Source organism: Giraffa tippelskirchi, chromosome 2, assembly GCF_054371585.1.
Source record: "Giraffa tippelskirchi isolate mGirTip1 chromosome 2, T2T-mGirTip1v1.2.pri, whole genome shotgun sequence".
In the NCBI taxonomy this organism is placed as follows: Eukaryota; Metazoa; Chordata; class Mammalia; order Artiodactyla; family Giraffidae; genus Giraffa; species Giraffa tippelskirchi.
This window is the reverse complement of record NC_137276.1, coordinates 116,240,735-116,255,331: the sequence shown is the minus strand read 5'-3', so window position 1 is coordinate 116,255,331 and position 14,597 is coordinate 116,240,735. Positions and strand designations below refer to the sequence as shown.

General features: G+C 47.3%; 1 protein-coding gene across 7 annotated transcripts in view; it reads right to left on the bottom strand.

Moving 5' to 3' along the window:
* Positions 1 to 14,597, bottom strand: part of TRIM67 (tripartite motif containing 67) — a 63,935-nt gene that overhangs the window by 5,957 nt on the left and 43,381 nt on the right. For 2 of the 7 annotated variants that reach the window (XM_081570333.1, XM_081570335.1), the window contains 5 exons: positions 14,097 to 14,192; positions 12,443 to 12,565; positions 11,386 to 11,496; positions 9,761 to 9,920; positions 6,922 to 7,067 (listed from right to left, as the gene is read on the bottom strand). In XM_081570333.1, coding sequence (XP_081426459.1) covers positions 6,922 to 7,067; positions 9,761 to 9,920; positions 11,386 to 11,496; positions 12,443 to 12,565; positions 14,097 to 14,192 — 636 coding nt within the window. The remainder of the gene's footprint in view (positions 1 to 6,921; positions 7,068 to 9,760; positions 9,921 to 11,385; positions 11,497 to 12,442; positions 12,566 to 14,096; positions 14,193 to 14,597) is intronic. The other 5 variants (XM_081570334.1, XM_081570336.1, XM_081570337.1 and 2 more) reach the window with 3 other exon arrangements.

Genomic DNA, 14,597 nt, shown 5'->3' with positions numbered 1-14,597 from the left:
TCCTGAACCCCCTCCCGCCTCCCTCCCCATCCCCTTCCTCTGGGTTGTCCCAGTGCACCATATTTGAGTGCCCTGTTTCATGCATCGAACTTGGACTGGACATCTATTTCACATATGATAATATACATGCTTCAGTGCTATTTTCTCAAATCATCCCACCCTTGTCTTCTCCCACAGATTGCAAAAGTCTCTTCTTTATATCTGTGTCTCTTTTGCTGTCTTCCATATAGGGTCATCATTACCATCTTTCTAAACTCTCTATATATGCACTCAGTTCAGTTCAGTTCATTTCAGTTGCTCAGTCGTGTCCAACTCTTTGCGACCCCATGGACTATAGCACACCAGGCCTCCCTGTCCATCACCAACTCCCAGAATTTACTCAAACTCACGTCCATTAAGTTGGTGATGCCATCGAGCCATCTCATCCTCTGTCATCCCCTTCTCCTCCCACCTTCAATCTTTCCCAGCATCAGGGTCTTTTCAAATGAGTCAGCTCTTCACATCAGGTGGCCAAAGTATTGGAGTTTCAGCTTTAGCATCAGTCCTTCAATGAACATTCAGGACTGACTTCCTTTAGGATGGACTGGTTGGATCTCCTTGCAGTCCAAGGGACTCTCGAGAGTCTTCTCCAACACCACAGTTCAAAAGCATCAATTCTTTGGTGCTCAGCTTTCTTTATAGTACAACTCTCACATCCACACATGACTACTGGAAAAATCATAGCTGCAATTAGAAGGACTTTTGTTGGCAAAGTAACGCTTCTGCTTTTTAATAAGCTGTCTAGGTTGGTCATAACTTTTCTTCCAAGGAGCAAGCGTCTTTTAATTTCATGGCTGCAGTCACCACCTACATTGATTTTGGAGCCCCCCAAAATAAAGTCTGTCACTGTTTCCATTGTTTCCCCATCTATTTGCCACAAAGTGATGGGACCAGATGACATGATCTTAGTTTTCTGAATGTTGAGTTTTAAGCCAACCTTTTCAGTCTCCTCTTTCACTTTCATCAAGAGGCTCTTTTGTTCTTCACTTTCTGCCTTAAGGGTGTATGGGGTTTCTAACTTATTTCTCTTTCTAACTTATTTCACTCTGTATAATAAGCATTGACCAGTAATGCTGAAGAAGCTGAAGTTGAACAGTTCTATGAAGACCTACAAGACCTTCTAGAACTAACACCCAACAAGATGTCCTTTTCTTTATAGGGGACTGGAATGCAAAGTAGAAAGTCAAGAAATACCTGGAGTAATGGGCAAATTTGGCCTTGGAGTACAGAATGAAGCAGGGCAAAGGCTAATAGAGTTTTGCCAAGAGAACGCACTGGTCATACCAAACACCCTCTTCCAACAACACAAGAGAAGACTTTACACACGGACATCACCAGATGGCCAACACCAAACTCAGATTGATTATATTCTTTGCAGGCAAAGATGGAGAAGCTCTATATAGTCAGCAAAAACAAGACCAGGAGCTGACTGTGGCACAGACCATGAACTCCTTATTGCCAAATTCAGATGTAAATTGAAGAAAGTAGGGAAAACCATTTAGGTCATGACCTAAATCAAAGTCCTTACAATTATATAGTAGAAGTGACAAATAGATTTAAGGGATTAGGTCTGATAGACAGAGTGCCTGAAGAACTATGGATGGAGGTTGATGACATTGTATAGGAGGCAGTGATCCAGACCATCCCCAAGAAAAAGAAATGTGAAAAGGCAAAATGGTTGTCTGAGGAGGCCTTACAAATAGCTGTGAAAAGAAGAGAAGCAAAAGGCAAAGGAGACAAGGAAAAAAGATATACCTATTTGAATACAAGGAGAGATAAGAAAGCTTTCCTCAGTGATCAGTACACAGAAATAGAGAAAAACAAGAGAATGGAAAAGACTAGAGATCTCTTCAAGAAAATTAGAGATACAAAGGGAACATTTCATGCAAAGATGGGCTCAATAAAGGACGAAATGGTATGGACCTAACAGAAGCAGAAGATATTAAGAAGAGGTGGCAAGAGTACACAGAAGAACTACACAAAAAAGATCTTCATGACCCAGATAACCACAATGGTGTGATCACTCACCTAGGACCAGACATCCTGGAATGTGAAGTCAAGTGGGCCTTAGGAAGCATCACTACAAACAAAGCTAGTGGAGGTGATGGAATTCCAGTTGAGCTATTTCAAATCCTAAAAGATGATGCTGTGAAAGTGCTGCACTCAATATGCCAGCAAATTTGGAAAACTCAGCAGTGACCACAGGACTGGAAAGGATCAGTTTTCATTCCAGTCCCAAAGAAGGGCAATGCCAAAGAATGTTCAAACTACCGCACAATTGCACTCATTTCACCCGCTATCAAAGTAATGCTCAAAATTCTCCAAACCAGGCTTCAACAGTACATGAATTGTGAAATTCCAGATGTTCAAACTGGATTTAGAAAAGGGAGAGGAACCAGAGATCAAATTGCCAACATCCATTGGATCATCTAAAAGGCAAGAGAGGACCAGAAAAACATCTGCTTTATTAACTATGCCAAAGCCTTTGACTGTGTGGATCACAACAAACTGTGGAAAATTCTGAAAGAGATGGGAATACCAGACATCTGACATGCCTTCTGAGAAATCTGTATGAAGATCAAGAAGCAACAGTTAGAACTGGACATGGAACAACAGACTGGTTCCAAATTCAGAAAGAGTACGTCAAGGCTATATATTGTCACCCTGCTTATTTAACTTATATGCAGAGTACTTCATGAGAAGTGCTGGGCTGGAAGAAGCACAAGCTAGAATCAAGATTGCCGGGAGAAATATCAATAACTTCAGATATGCAGATGACACCACACTTATGGCAGAAAGTGAAGAAGAACTAAAGAGCCTCTTGATGAAAGTGAAAGAGGAGAGTGAAAAAGTTGGCTTAAAACTCAACATTCAGAAAAGTAAGATCAGGGCACCTGGTCCCATCACTTCATGGCAAATAGATGGGGAAACAATGGAAACAGTGTCAGACTTTATTTTGGGGGGCTCCAAAATCAATGTAGGTGGTGACTGCAACCATGAAATTAAAAGACATTTGCTCCTGGGAAGAAAATTTATGATCATCCTAGACAGCATGTTAAAAAGCAGAGACATTACTTTGCCAACAAAGGTCCTTCTAGTTGAAGCTATGATTTTTCCAGTAGTCATGTGTGGATGTGAGAGTTGTACTATAAAGAAAGCTGAGCGCCGAAGAATTGATGCTTTTGAACTGTGGTGTTGGAGAAGACTCTTGAGAGTCCCTTGGACAGCAAGGAGATCCAACCAGTCCATCCTAAAGGAAATCAGTTCTGAATATTCACTGAAAGACTGATGCTGAAGCTGAAACTTCAATACTTTCGCTACTTTATGCAAAGAACTGACTCATTTGAAAAGACCCTGATGCTGGGAAAGATTGAAGGTGGGAGGAGAAGGGGATGACAGAGGCTGAGACGATTGGATGGCATCACTGACTCAATGGACATGAGTTTGAGTAGGCTCCAGGAGTTGGTGATGGACAGGGAAGCCTGGCATCCTGCAGTCTATGGGATCACAAAGAGTTGGACATGACTAAGCAGCTGAACTGAACAGAATAGGTTCCAGTTTCATCCACCTCATTAGAACTGACTCAAGTGAGTTCTTTTTAATAGCTGAGTAATATTCCCTTGTGTATATGTGCCACAGCTTTCTTATCCATTCTTCTGCTGATGGACATCTAGGTTGCTTCCATGTCCTGGCTATTGTAAACAGTGCTGTGATGATCATTGGGGTACATGTGTCTCTTTCAATTCTGGTTTCCTCAGTATGTATGCCCAACAGTGGGATTGCTGGGTCATATGGCAGTTCTATTTCCAGTTTGGTAAGGAATCTCCACTGTTCTCCATAGTGGCTATACTAGTTTGCATTCCCACCAACAGTGTAAGAGGGTTCCCTTTTCTCCACACCCTCTCCAGAATTTATTTTTTGTAGACTTTTTGATAGCAGCCATTCTGACCAGCGTGAGATGGTACCTCATTGTGGTTTTGATTTGCATTTCTCTGATCATAAGTGATGTTGAGCATCTTTTCATGTGTTTGTTAGCCATCTGTATATCTTCTTTGGAGAAATGTCTGTTTAGTTCTTTGGCCCATTTTTTAATTAGGTCGTTTATTTTTCTGGTATTGAGCTGCATGAGCTGCCTTATATATTTTGCCAGTTGTTTCATTTGCTATTATTTTCTCCCATTCTGAAGGCTGTCTTTTCACCTTGCTTATAGTTTCCTTCATTGTGCCAAATCTTTTAAGTTTAATTAGGTCCCATTTGTTTATTTTTGCTTTTGTTTCCATTACCCAAGAGTGCTATTAATAAAGAGATTTAGAATGAGTGGTGGCTGGGTTTCAGGCCACGTTCAAGTTGAACAGAAGCCCTCACTGGTGGCTGATGGGCCCCTCTGCTGTGAAGGTATGGGGTGCAGTAGCTGTGATGCTGCCTGAGAAGGTCCTGCCTCCTCAGAGGGTGGTTCTCATGGACAGGACTCTGGATCCCAAAGATGGGGGTGCACAGAACGGTTGGAGCAAGAGGAGATTGTCGGCTTTCAATGGGAATTTAAGTTAGAAAACATGAGCTAAGCATCAAAGTAGACAAAATAAACAGTATTTGAAAAGGAAGCATCATCACACATGATGGGAAAAAGCAGGCGGAGGAAGGGCGTGGTCAAGAACAGGTGGTTCAATTTGATTTGTCCACTTCTGGAGTGAGAGGGCCGCTCCACCTCCTCCCCTCTCCCACCACTGAGGCTGGCATCTTCCAACTCCTTGGGCCTTCTGGAGCTGCTTTTCTCCTGGTTTCTCAGAAGATGGGGCATTTCTGCATCGGATCCCAAAGGTCATTTTCTAGAACATTTACTTCAAACTTAATTTGTCCCATTAACTGCCCCCAAATACACAGCCTTACACCTCACTTTTGTCATTACATAAAACATCATTCCTGGGCTTCCCTTAGGCTCAGTGATAAAGAATCTGCCTGCCTGTAGGAAACACAAGTTCGATCACTGGTCTGGGAATATCCCACATGCCGTGGAACAACTAAACCTGTGTGCTGCAATTACTGAGCCTGTGTTCTAGAGCCCACGTGTTGCAACTACTGAGCCCACATGCCCCAGAACCTGTGCTCTGCAGCAAGAGAAGCCGCTGCAGTGAGAAGCTGGTGTACCACAGCTATAGAGTGGCCCTGCTCACCACAACTAGAGAAAGCCCATGCAGAAAGGAAGACCCAGCACACCATGAATAAATAAAATTATAAAACACTATTCCTGCTTGATTACTTGGGGGTGTTACTCCATTTGTTTTTTTGAGTTACTGATAATAATAGTTGTGTGCCAGCTATTATTGTATAAGGCATCTTAATCCTTACACAACCCATTGCTATTATTTTTTATGTTTTACTCACAAAGACACTCAGAGAGGGCAGGAAACTTGCCTAAGATCACAGTCAATCCATTTAGAAGCCAGGGTTCAAATCTAGGTCTATCTGCATTAAGTCCATGCCTTTCCCACCATGACACACTCTCCCTCAGAAGCTCGAGCCCTTGGCTCCAGCTTCTGTTAGTGGTCACGTCTCAAAGGGGAGAAGCCACTGAGCTCTGTGGCTTCTTCCTTTTTTGGTAAATATTTACTTACTTATTTATTTGGTTTCATTGGGTCTCAGTTGCAGCACATAGGATCTTCAGTTGTGGCTCATGGGCTTAGTTGTGCCTCAGCATGTGAGATCTAGTTCCCCAACCAGGGATCAAACCCGTGTCCCCTGCAGATTCCTAACCACTGACTACCAGGGAAGTACTGGCTGCTTCTTTTAATATCCTCTTCCATCCCACTTCAAAACCATAAACTCTCTTCCTGGTTTTTGGTTAGTCAAGGAACTCTGTCAGTTCCTCACTCATTTGCATGACCAGAATGGCTGGGGTTTGGGACCCAGTGTATGACCTGCTCTTCTTGACCAATGTGACCTCAGCTTCTCTCTTCCCTAAAGAGCCCATATTCCCAGGGACTCAATTTTTCCTCATGGAGTACTACAACTCTGGCATTCATAAAACAAAAAAATGAAAAGACACAGGCATAAATCCCCTTGAGGGAAACAAGAGGAATATTGACTCTGGTAAGATTCCTTGAACGGGTACCACTTCCAGGAGAAGTATGAGAATTGTTATGATTGCTCTGGTTTGTTAGAATGAGTCTTTATTTAGTCTCTCGGGGACAGAAAAGTGAAGCTCTAAGAAGAGCCAGAGTTTGCGCTCCCTGGAGTTCATTGTCAACAAAATTACTGGACAGGAGTCTGAACTCCACTGTGACGTCTCAAGGTAGAGCTCTGTTAGGCATCTGGGTTGGGTTGGGGAGCTGTCAGGGCTCCTACCACAGGGTGAGACTAGAGGATGCATTTCTGACTCACTAAGGGTCTTTACTCTCCCCATTTATTCCTTCACTGGGGACATGAATGTAGATCATCACCCAAACCCTACAAGCGTTTTTCATATGTCTTCCCATGCAGATCACCTTGCCAGATGAACTAATTGCTGAACCAGGCAGGGCAGTTGTGTGGGAACATTGAGGGAGTAGGGGGGATGTGTGAGAGGGCGTTGACTAGATACTACTGGGTCAATTGGGAAGCGGGTCTATGTGCGGGACACCTTTTCTGAGCTCTGCCCTGGCCTCTGACCTGCATCAGTTTTCACAGAAAAGCCATCCTGAACTTTCTCTGCCTGCCCAGACCCAGCTCTCGGCAGAGAAACTCCACGTGTGTCCCATGAGCCCAGGCCCCCCAGTCCTGCATCCTTGGGGCTGATGCCCCGGTTAGTGGTATCAGTGTTACGGGCAGCCACACAGACTGATCCAGAGGCTGGGACAGTGTGAGTCTCGCCCCACCCCACCCCCCGCAGCAGACAGCAGGCCTCACCCGGAACTGCCCCCCGTCGCCATCGTCTAGCTCCAGGATGTAGCCGTCCACGGGGCTGTGGGTGAAGGGCGGCGTCCTCCAGGCCAGCGTGACGCTGTTGTTCCGGGTGCAGCACTTCTCCAGCTGCAGCAGGGGCGCGGGCGGCACTGTGACGGGACAGGAGGGCTTCAGAGTGCAGACCCTACAGGGCGCGGGGACAAGGTGCAGGCCCGCCCCACCCCAGAGGAAAGGCGCCCACCTGCGTCACTCCCCGCCACTGGTGTGCACAGCTCCGTATCCCTCCTAGCCTGGGAGGGGGTCCTGGGATTTGAGGCCAGGAGAGACACAGAGACGTGGCAGTTGCCACCACCCCTCTGAGTCTGGAGCCCTGAGGACAAGGTGTCCTCTCCCCACCGGCCCACTGAGCATCACTGGTTTTGACTCTGCCCCACGAGCAGCTTCCTAGGACTTGCAGCAGAGCCTGACCCCCTGTGACTCCCAGCACGGCAAGGCCTCGCCAGACCTTCTGCATGGAGTCACGTGAAGCTCACACCTGGGGCCCCTGAGGTTGTGGTTGTGGTTGTGGGTGGGGGACAGGCAAAATGCAAAGATATATTGAAACCTTTGTCTGGGAGCGTTTTACAGGACTAGGGAACTAGATCCCAGAAGGGGAGGCAGTCTTAGAGTATGGGACAGTCTACCCATGGGATTAGGGATTCAAGTCAAGTGTATCATCAGTTCTATCAAGGTGAGATCGGGAGTGCCTTTTTATTCTCTAGTTGTGTTCAGGCTCGAGAGATTTTAGAAATAAATATAGTCCATGCTGCGGCTTCCCAGGTGACGTTAGTGATAAAGAACTTGCCTGCCAATGCAGGAGACATAAGAGACTTGGGTTCGATCCCTGGATTGGGAAGCTCCCCTGGAGGAGGGCACGGCAACCCACTCCAGTATTCTTGCCTGGAGAATCCAAAGGACAGAGGAGCCTGGTGGGCTATGGTCCATAGGGTTGCAAAGAGGTGGACACAACTGAAGCGATTTAGCATGCACGCATGCATAGTCCATGCTGACATTTTTCAAAGGGAACACTGCAACATGAGTTTTTGTAAAAACTACAAATTTCCATTTGGGTCCAGATGTTAGGGCACCATCTTCCACATTTTGGTGGACAGTTTAGTGGGGTGTGAGCACTGTCTGTTATGGATATCGTCTCAGGGCTGGCTCCATGCAGACTGGCCCCAGGACCCTGGGTTATCAGTGTGGAGGAGTCCTCTCTCCATCCCTGGGGACTGCTTCTCACTTTCCCACTTCCTCTGTGAATTTCACCACCCCACCCTGTCAGGAGCAGCTCCAAGTGGCCTCGTTCAGCACCCGCAATTTCCACAGCCCCCACCTTTGCCAGGCTTATTCTGCTCCCAGAACCATGCCTTATTCACACCTGGGGCAAATAGCATTTCCAAACCTCACCTCAGGTGCAAACTGAGTGTGGGAGTGAGCACAGAGATGTACAGAGACTGGGTGTCTTCGGTTTAAAAATGGTCACATACTTTGCTGCTGCTGCTGCTGCTAAGTCACTTCAGTCATGTCCGACTCTGTGCGACCCCATAGACGGCAGCCCACCAGGCTCCCCCATCCCTGGGATTCTCCAGGCAAGAACAGTGGAGTGGGTTGCCATTGCCTTCTCCAATGCATGAAAGTGAAAAGTGAAAGTGAAATCACTCAGTCGTGTCCGACTCTTTGCAACCCCATGGACTGCAGCCTACCAGGCTCCTCCGTCCGTGGGATTTTCCAGGCAAGAGTACTGGAGTGAGATGCCATTGCCTTCTCCAACATACTTTGCAAGTGAGCATTTTCCTGAGTTCACAGCTTCTGTAGGTGTGGTGCTCAGTTCTTTGATATACTGGTTAAAAATATAAACCACCAAAGAATTTTATTCCCTCCCCTGAAAGTACCCTTAATGTCTCTGGAGAGGCAGGGTGACCACACATGCTAATTTTGTAAGGAAAGTTATGCAAACTTTTCTTAATCCATAGCCTGTATGCCCCTTGCCCTTTATACTCACCTCTACCACCCACCACCTCCACTCTGACCTCACTCTTCTTGGAACACAGCAAACTTATACCTGCCCTCTGCCTCCTGGAAACTTCTTCCTTTATATTGCATCCCTTTCCTTCTCACCTCGAAATACTACCCCCATACTAATGCATTCTTCTAAAAAAAATGGCTTCCCTGGTGGCTCAGATGGTAAAGAATCAGCTTGTAATGCAGGAGACTCAGGTTTGATCCCTGATTGGGAAGATCCCCTGGAGAAGGGAATGGTTACCTACTTCAGTATTTTTGCCTGGAGAATTTCATGAACAGAGGAGCCTGGTGGGCTACAGTCCATAGGGTCAGAAAGAGTCAGACATGACTAAGCAACTAACACTTTCACTTCTCAAAAAGCACCTTGTTGGTCACACCTGCCACTATCAGGTTATATTATACTGAAGGAAATATTATATATTTCCTTCTCTAGAATGCCAGCTCAGTCTTGTGAGGGAGTCTGTGGACTTGTTCATGGCTGTGTCCTGAACACCTAGGATGGTGCCTGGCAGGTGATAAACACTTGATAGGTGTCTCTGAATGAACAAACGATCCTCTTTCATATATGGGAAAACTGTGGCTCAGGCTGGGGGCTTCCCACAGAGGTCACCCAGCTCAAGGGCACTGAACTGGGACTTGAACCCAGGTCTGTGCCGCAGAAGTCCCTCTCTCCCAATCTGTGTCACACCAGGGTCACAAGTCTCCGATGAATGAGTTGCCCTGCAGAGTGGATGCCTCTTCCAGAAGAAGCACCAACTGAACTGGGCCAGCCACAGCTCACCCCTACATTTCATCTGAATGAAGTCCAGCTGGTGGATGGCCTGCAGCAGCGGCTCGCTGTCCAAGGTCAGCTCAAACTCCGCGGACACTTTGGGCTCTAGGGCGCCTTTGACCCACTGCTCTTGAGACACCTGGACACGCTTGATCAGGGCGTCCGAGATCTTAAAGGAAGCACAGAGTTTAGGGTTTCCAAATGCAAAGGAAAAATAACACAGGAGGTGGTGAGGAAAGTGTAAGGGCTTTATCTCCATGGGCTCAAGGTGCTGGGGTGGCTGTGTTAAGCATGCCCTCTCAAGCCCTGGCAGAGATGACAGGACCCATGTCGGTATGACTTAGGGGTAAATAAAAATGCATTATATTGTTTAAATCATCTTCACAGGTTGGTCATGTTCCCTGTAAAGAAGCACTTGCTGTTTTAGGCTAAACCCTTTTGTAAAGCAAATGATACTTTTTATTTATTTTTTTGAACTTCTTATTTTGTATTGGGGTATAGCCTATTAACAATGTTGTGATAGTTTCAAGTGAACAGCCAAGAGACTCAGCCATACATACACATGTATCCCTTCTCCCACAAACCCCCCCTCCCATCCAGGCTGCCACATTACACTGAGCAGAGTTCCCTGTGCTCTACAGTAGGTCCTTGTTGGTTCTCCATTTTGTATGTAGCAGTGTGTCCATGAACCTGACAAATTCCCTAGCTATCCATTCCCCTCAGCAACCACTGGTTCATTTTTTAAGTCTGTGAGTCTCTTTATGTTTTGTAACTAAGTTCGTTTGGAAGCAAATGATGCTTTTAAGATATACAGAAACACTCTGCATATTCTCCTTTTGCTAGATCCCACACTTTGCAAAGTGAAACTCACTAACGTTTTGTCCTAGCATTTGAAAGCATCTGCTTCAACCTAGGATGGGGCTGCTCCCTCTCTCCCACTGTCTTTCCTCCATGTTGTTCTGCAGCTTCTGCTCCAGACTCTCACTGTATCAAACCCACAGCTCTGTTCTCTGCTGGAGAAAGTCTTGCTCATTCAGAACATTTGCACATGTCCCTGTAGAGCTATGATGCCCGTGCACCCTTCCTGGGGACCAATAAAAGGAGATTCATCATTTTCCTCACAGATGGAGGACTGAGCTTTTGTTTGAGTCACAGAAGTGTTCCCAAGAGATGCTCGTGATCTGGGTTAGCCTGGCTGCTGGGGGTTGCCCAGGAAGGCAGCCCTGGCTTTCTGGGCTGCGGTATTCTGTCCAGACTTGCGGGACTCTGCCCACTGGGGGTCATGTGGATTCTGCTAACTCACTTCTTCCAGTGCAATCTTTCCAGCTTGACTGGCAAAGACTGTCTTCTTTCATCTGTGGGGAAAATGTTGAACTGGTGTTTCAGGAAGTTGAGCCATGTAAAGCATGGCATTGCAGGCCTAGAGATTGTGATGTTTGACCTCCTCATTTAATGATGACTCAGAGCCAGGTCACAGCTTGTGACAACAGCCAAGATGAGATTTCAGGTATTCTGGAATCACTGAGCACAGGAGAGTCTGCTCAACTCCAAGCCACGGGGAGGGACTTTCCTAGAACCTTGGCTAGTTTGCGACATGGCCATATAGTTGGAGGAAGGACCACCAGCCCACTCACCTGCAGGAACCCGGCAGGGTCATTCTCCTTGATCACCTCCAAGCAATACTCCATCAGCCCAGTGGACTGGCGCAGCTTCAGTGTGCAGTGATTGATCTGGTCCCAAACCATCTGCCATGAAAAGGATCCCTGGTAACTGTCTCATGGCCGAAGAACAGCCCGGCTGCAGTGGGAGGCAGCACTGTTCTCGACTCCCTTGTACCCTCTCCTGCCGCTGCTCTGTTCCTGAGCTCCACCTGCCCTCGTTACAGGGGAGTAATTGGACACAATGCCCCACAAGCAGGGCTGCCACACCCAACAGAGCAAACTTCCTGAACTCTGGATAGAAAGCAGAGAACACACAATCTGAAACCTTCCAAGTGACCAGTTCATGCCCCCCACTCTCGTTTGCTGGGTGGTCACTTGAGGGGCTCACCTGCTTTGCATGTAAACCATGGACCATCCCAACACTCATTCCTTCTCTCCCTTAAGTACTATTTCTGGTTCAGTTGGGAAACGTCTATGAAATAGATCGAGCCCAGACCATGAGGTGAGTAGTTTTCGTCAAGGCAGGGTGTTCACGGGGCACGTGCCTGGACCAGGGACCCAGTGTAGAGTGAGGAGAAGCCTTGCCTTTCCACAGTGGTCACTGGCCCCAGTGTTACTGCTGCCCACGCAAGCATCAGACACACAGAGAATCTGACAGAGGGGCCAAGCCGGAGCCCTGAGCACAGCCCTCATCATCCAACGAGGCCATCTCCACTCTGCAAGATGAGAGAAGGGTGTGTGTCTTCCACAGAAAGCAGGGACCTAGCAGATGGGAGAGGGGGGACTTCTGACTGAAAGCAGCAGGATTCAGGTGTCTGGTCTCCACTTTGGAAGGAGAGTAGGCATGGTGATTACTGCAGGCGAAGTGACACAAAGGTACGTAGGTCCCAGGGAACTTGCTCAGCGCTTTCTCCCCTCACTCGTTCATTCATTCATACACTCAACCACCCAGTGTCTACACCGTGTGTTCCCCCACCCTTGGCAGGGAGGGTGTGATGGGACTGGGGGCGCTGGCTGCCCAGGCACCCACCTTCAGCTTGTGCTCCCTCTCTTTGGTGACCTTGGTGAGCAGCTTGGCTTTCTGCCGGGTCAGAGCATCGACCAGCGCATCACACTGAGCCACCAGGCAGGCCTCGTAGTCCAGGCCATTCTCCTGTGGGACGCAGAGAGCTTTAGGGAGAAGACACGCAGAGACGTGACCAGTGCTAGAAACAGCCACGCCAGCAAGCGGGTCCCAGAGTGAGCGGTCCTGTTACTAGACTGGAGACAGTGTATGTGAGTCTCAGCACATCAGAGGATGGAATGAATATTCAACATCATCTGAGCCATGAGGGTTTGTGAGGGTTTTCAGTGTCATGGGAAACATTCATGAGAGACTTAACAAGAAAAAAAGCAGCTACAAATGTGTGCAGCATAATTCCATACTCTGTGTGTGTGTGCATGTAAACTAATGGAACAGCGTGTCAAAATAGTGGGATGGCCACTTAAAGGGGTGAGATATTGGTGAACTTCTGTTACTTTTGTCTGTTATTTTCTACTTTACAAAATTTCTGGAACGTATTTTTACTCTTCATAATCAGAAAACAGTAAAACAAACAAAACCCAGTGGTCTGGCTGTAGGATCTGTCTTTCTCCGTTGTGAGAAAGAATCCTTCAACACCTCTCAGATCAGCCTGGATTCAGACCTTGTGTCATGGGCTAATGTGTTTTCTCCCACCCCCGCCTCAAGTTCCTATGATGAAGTCCAAACCCCCATGACCTCAGAACAAGACTGTGTTTGGAGAAATGGCCTTGAAAGAAGTAACTTAAACGAGGTCATTAGGCTGGGCCTCTAATCCAATTTGACTATGTCCTTAGAAGAGGAGACCAGGACACAGACACGCACAGAGGGAGGGCCGTCTGAAGACACAGGGAGGCGGTGGCTGTCTGCCAGCCAAGGAGAGAGCCCTCAGGAGGAACCACCGCTGCCCACACCTTGATCTTGAACTTCTAGCCTCCATAACTGTGAGAAAATAGGTTACTGTGGTTGAAGCCACTCAGTCTATGGTGCTTTGTTATAGCAACCCCACCAAATGGATACAGCTGGTGTCCTGAAACATCAGAAACAGGACAGGAAATGCCTGGTGGCTGAATTCTGTGCTTTAGCTTCTTAGGAAGGATGGTTTCTATCGGCTGGTTTAGAATTCAGTGCCCTCAGTCCCCCTTTTCCACCCAGACACCAGCAAGTTCATGATCTGTGTGAAAGTTCCTCCCTGCGTGCATTTATACACTCTCTGACAGAGCTCCTGGGGCCACAGATTGCACCTTATTGATCTGTGTCGGGCTTGTACGTGACACAGCGTGGGTGCGCAGTAAATACATTTATTTAGTAACTGATGCTTTTATATTATGATGCATTTGGTATGAAAGCACTGTATACAGACACTGGTAGCACTGTATGGTCATGCATTATTTCTGCCTGGTTCTCTTTTTATGATTCTTTCTGAGTTCAAGCAAAATCCCTTTCCTATCGGATGGCTCATGGGTGCCAGTGGATTGGGTGTGTAGTGTCTGCATCATCTGAGGCTGTGCAGTGGAGCAGTTGGGCCTCCCCATGTTCAACACTGAGAAGTGCTGCCAGGGGTCTTCCTTTTCCTCACGTGTGTCTCACATCCCTTCTGCGGAGGGGTGGGGTCTGGGCTCACCTGGATCTGCTGCAGAATGTTCTTCAGCTGAACCAGAAACTCCTTTGCTTCTTTTGCCTTATCAGAAACTCCATTTAAGGCCTGAGACAGCTGGGCCTAAAAGATATTACAGGTTGAAAAGGAAAATTAGGTGTTAAAGGCATTTGGTCTGCCCTTCACCCTGAAAGCTGTGTTTATAACAGGGCATAACCAAGAGCTGTCCTCTAATGGAGGGATCCCTGTTGACGCCTGTTTAAGCCCACAGCATGGGCTTGTCTCTTCTGTCCGCACCCCAAAGCTGGATAGAAGTAAGGGGCATTCAGCTAACTGGTTGGGGCTGACAGGACCCAGGACAAGAAGCAAGTATAGACTTGACCGGGTCTGGCCCCCGCTCCTCTCACAGCAGCTCTACCCCCATCAGTAGGACACTCAGACACCAATGTGTGGACACCCCAGGTGCCAGGCCACACTCTGCCCACCTCATTTGTACACAGTTGCATTTTGGCCTAAGTGGGATGGTTG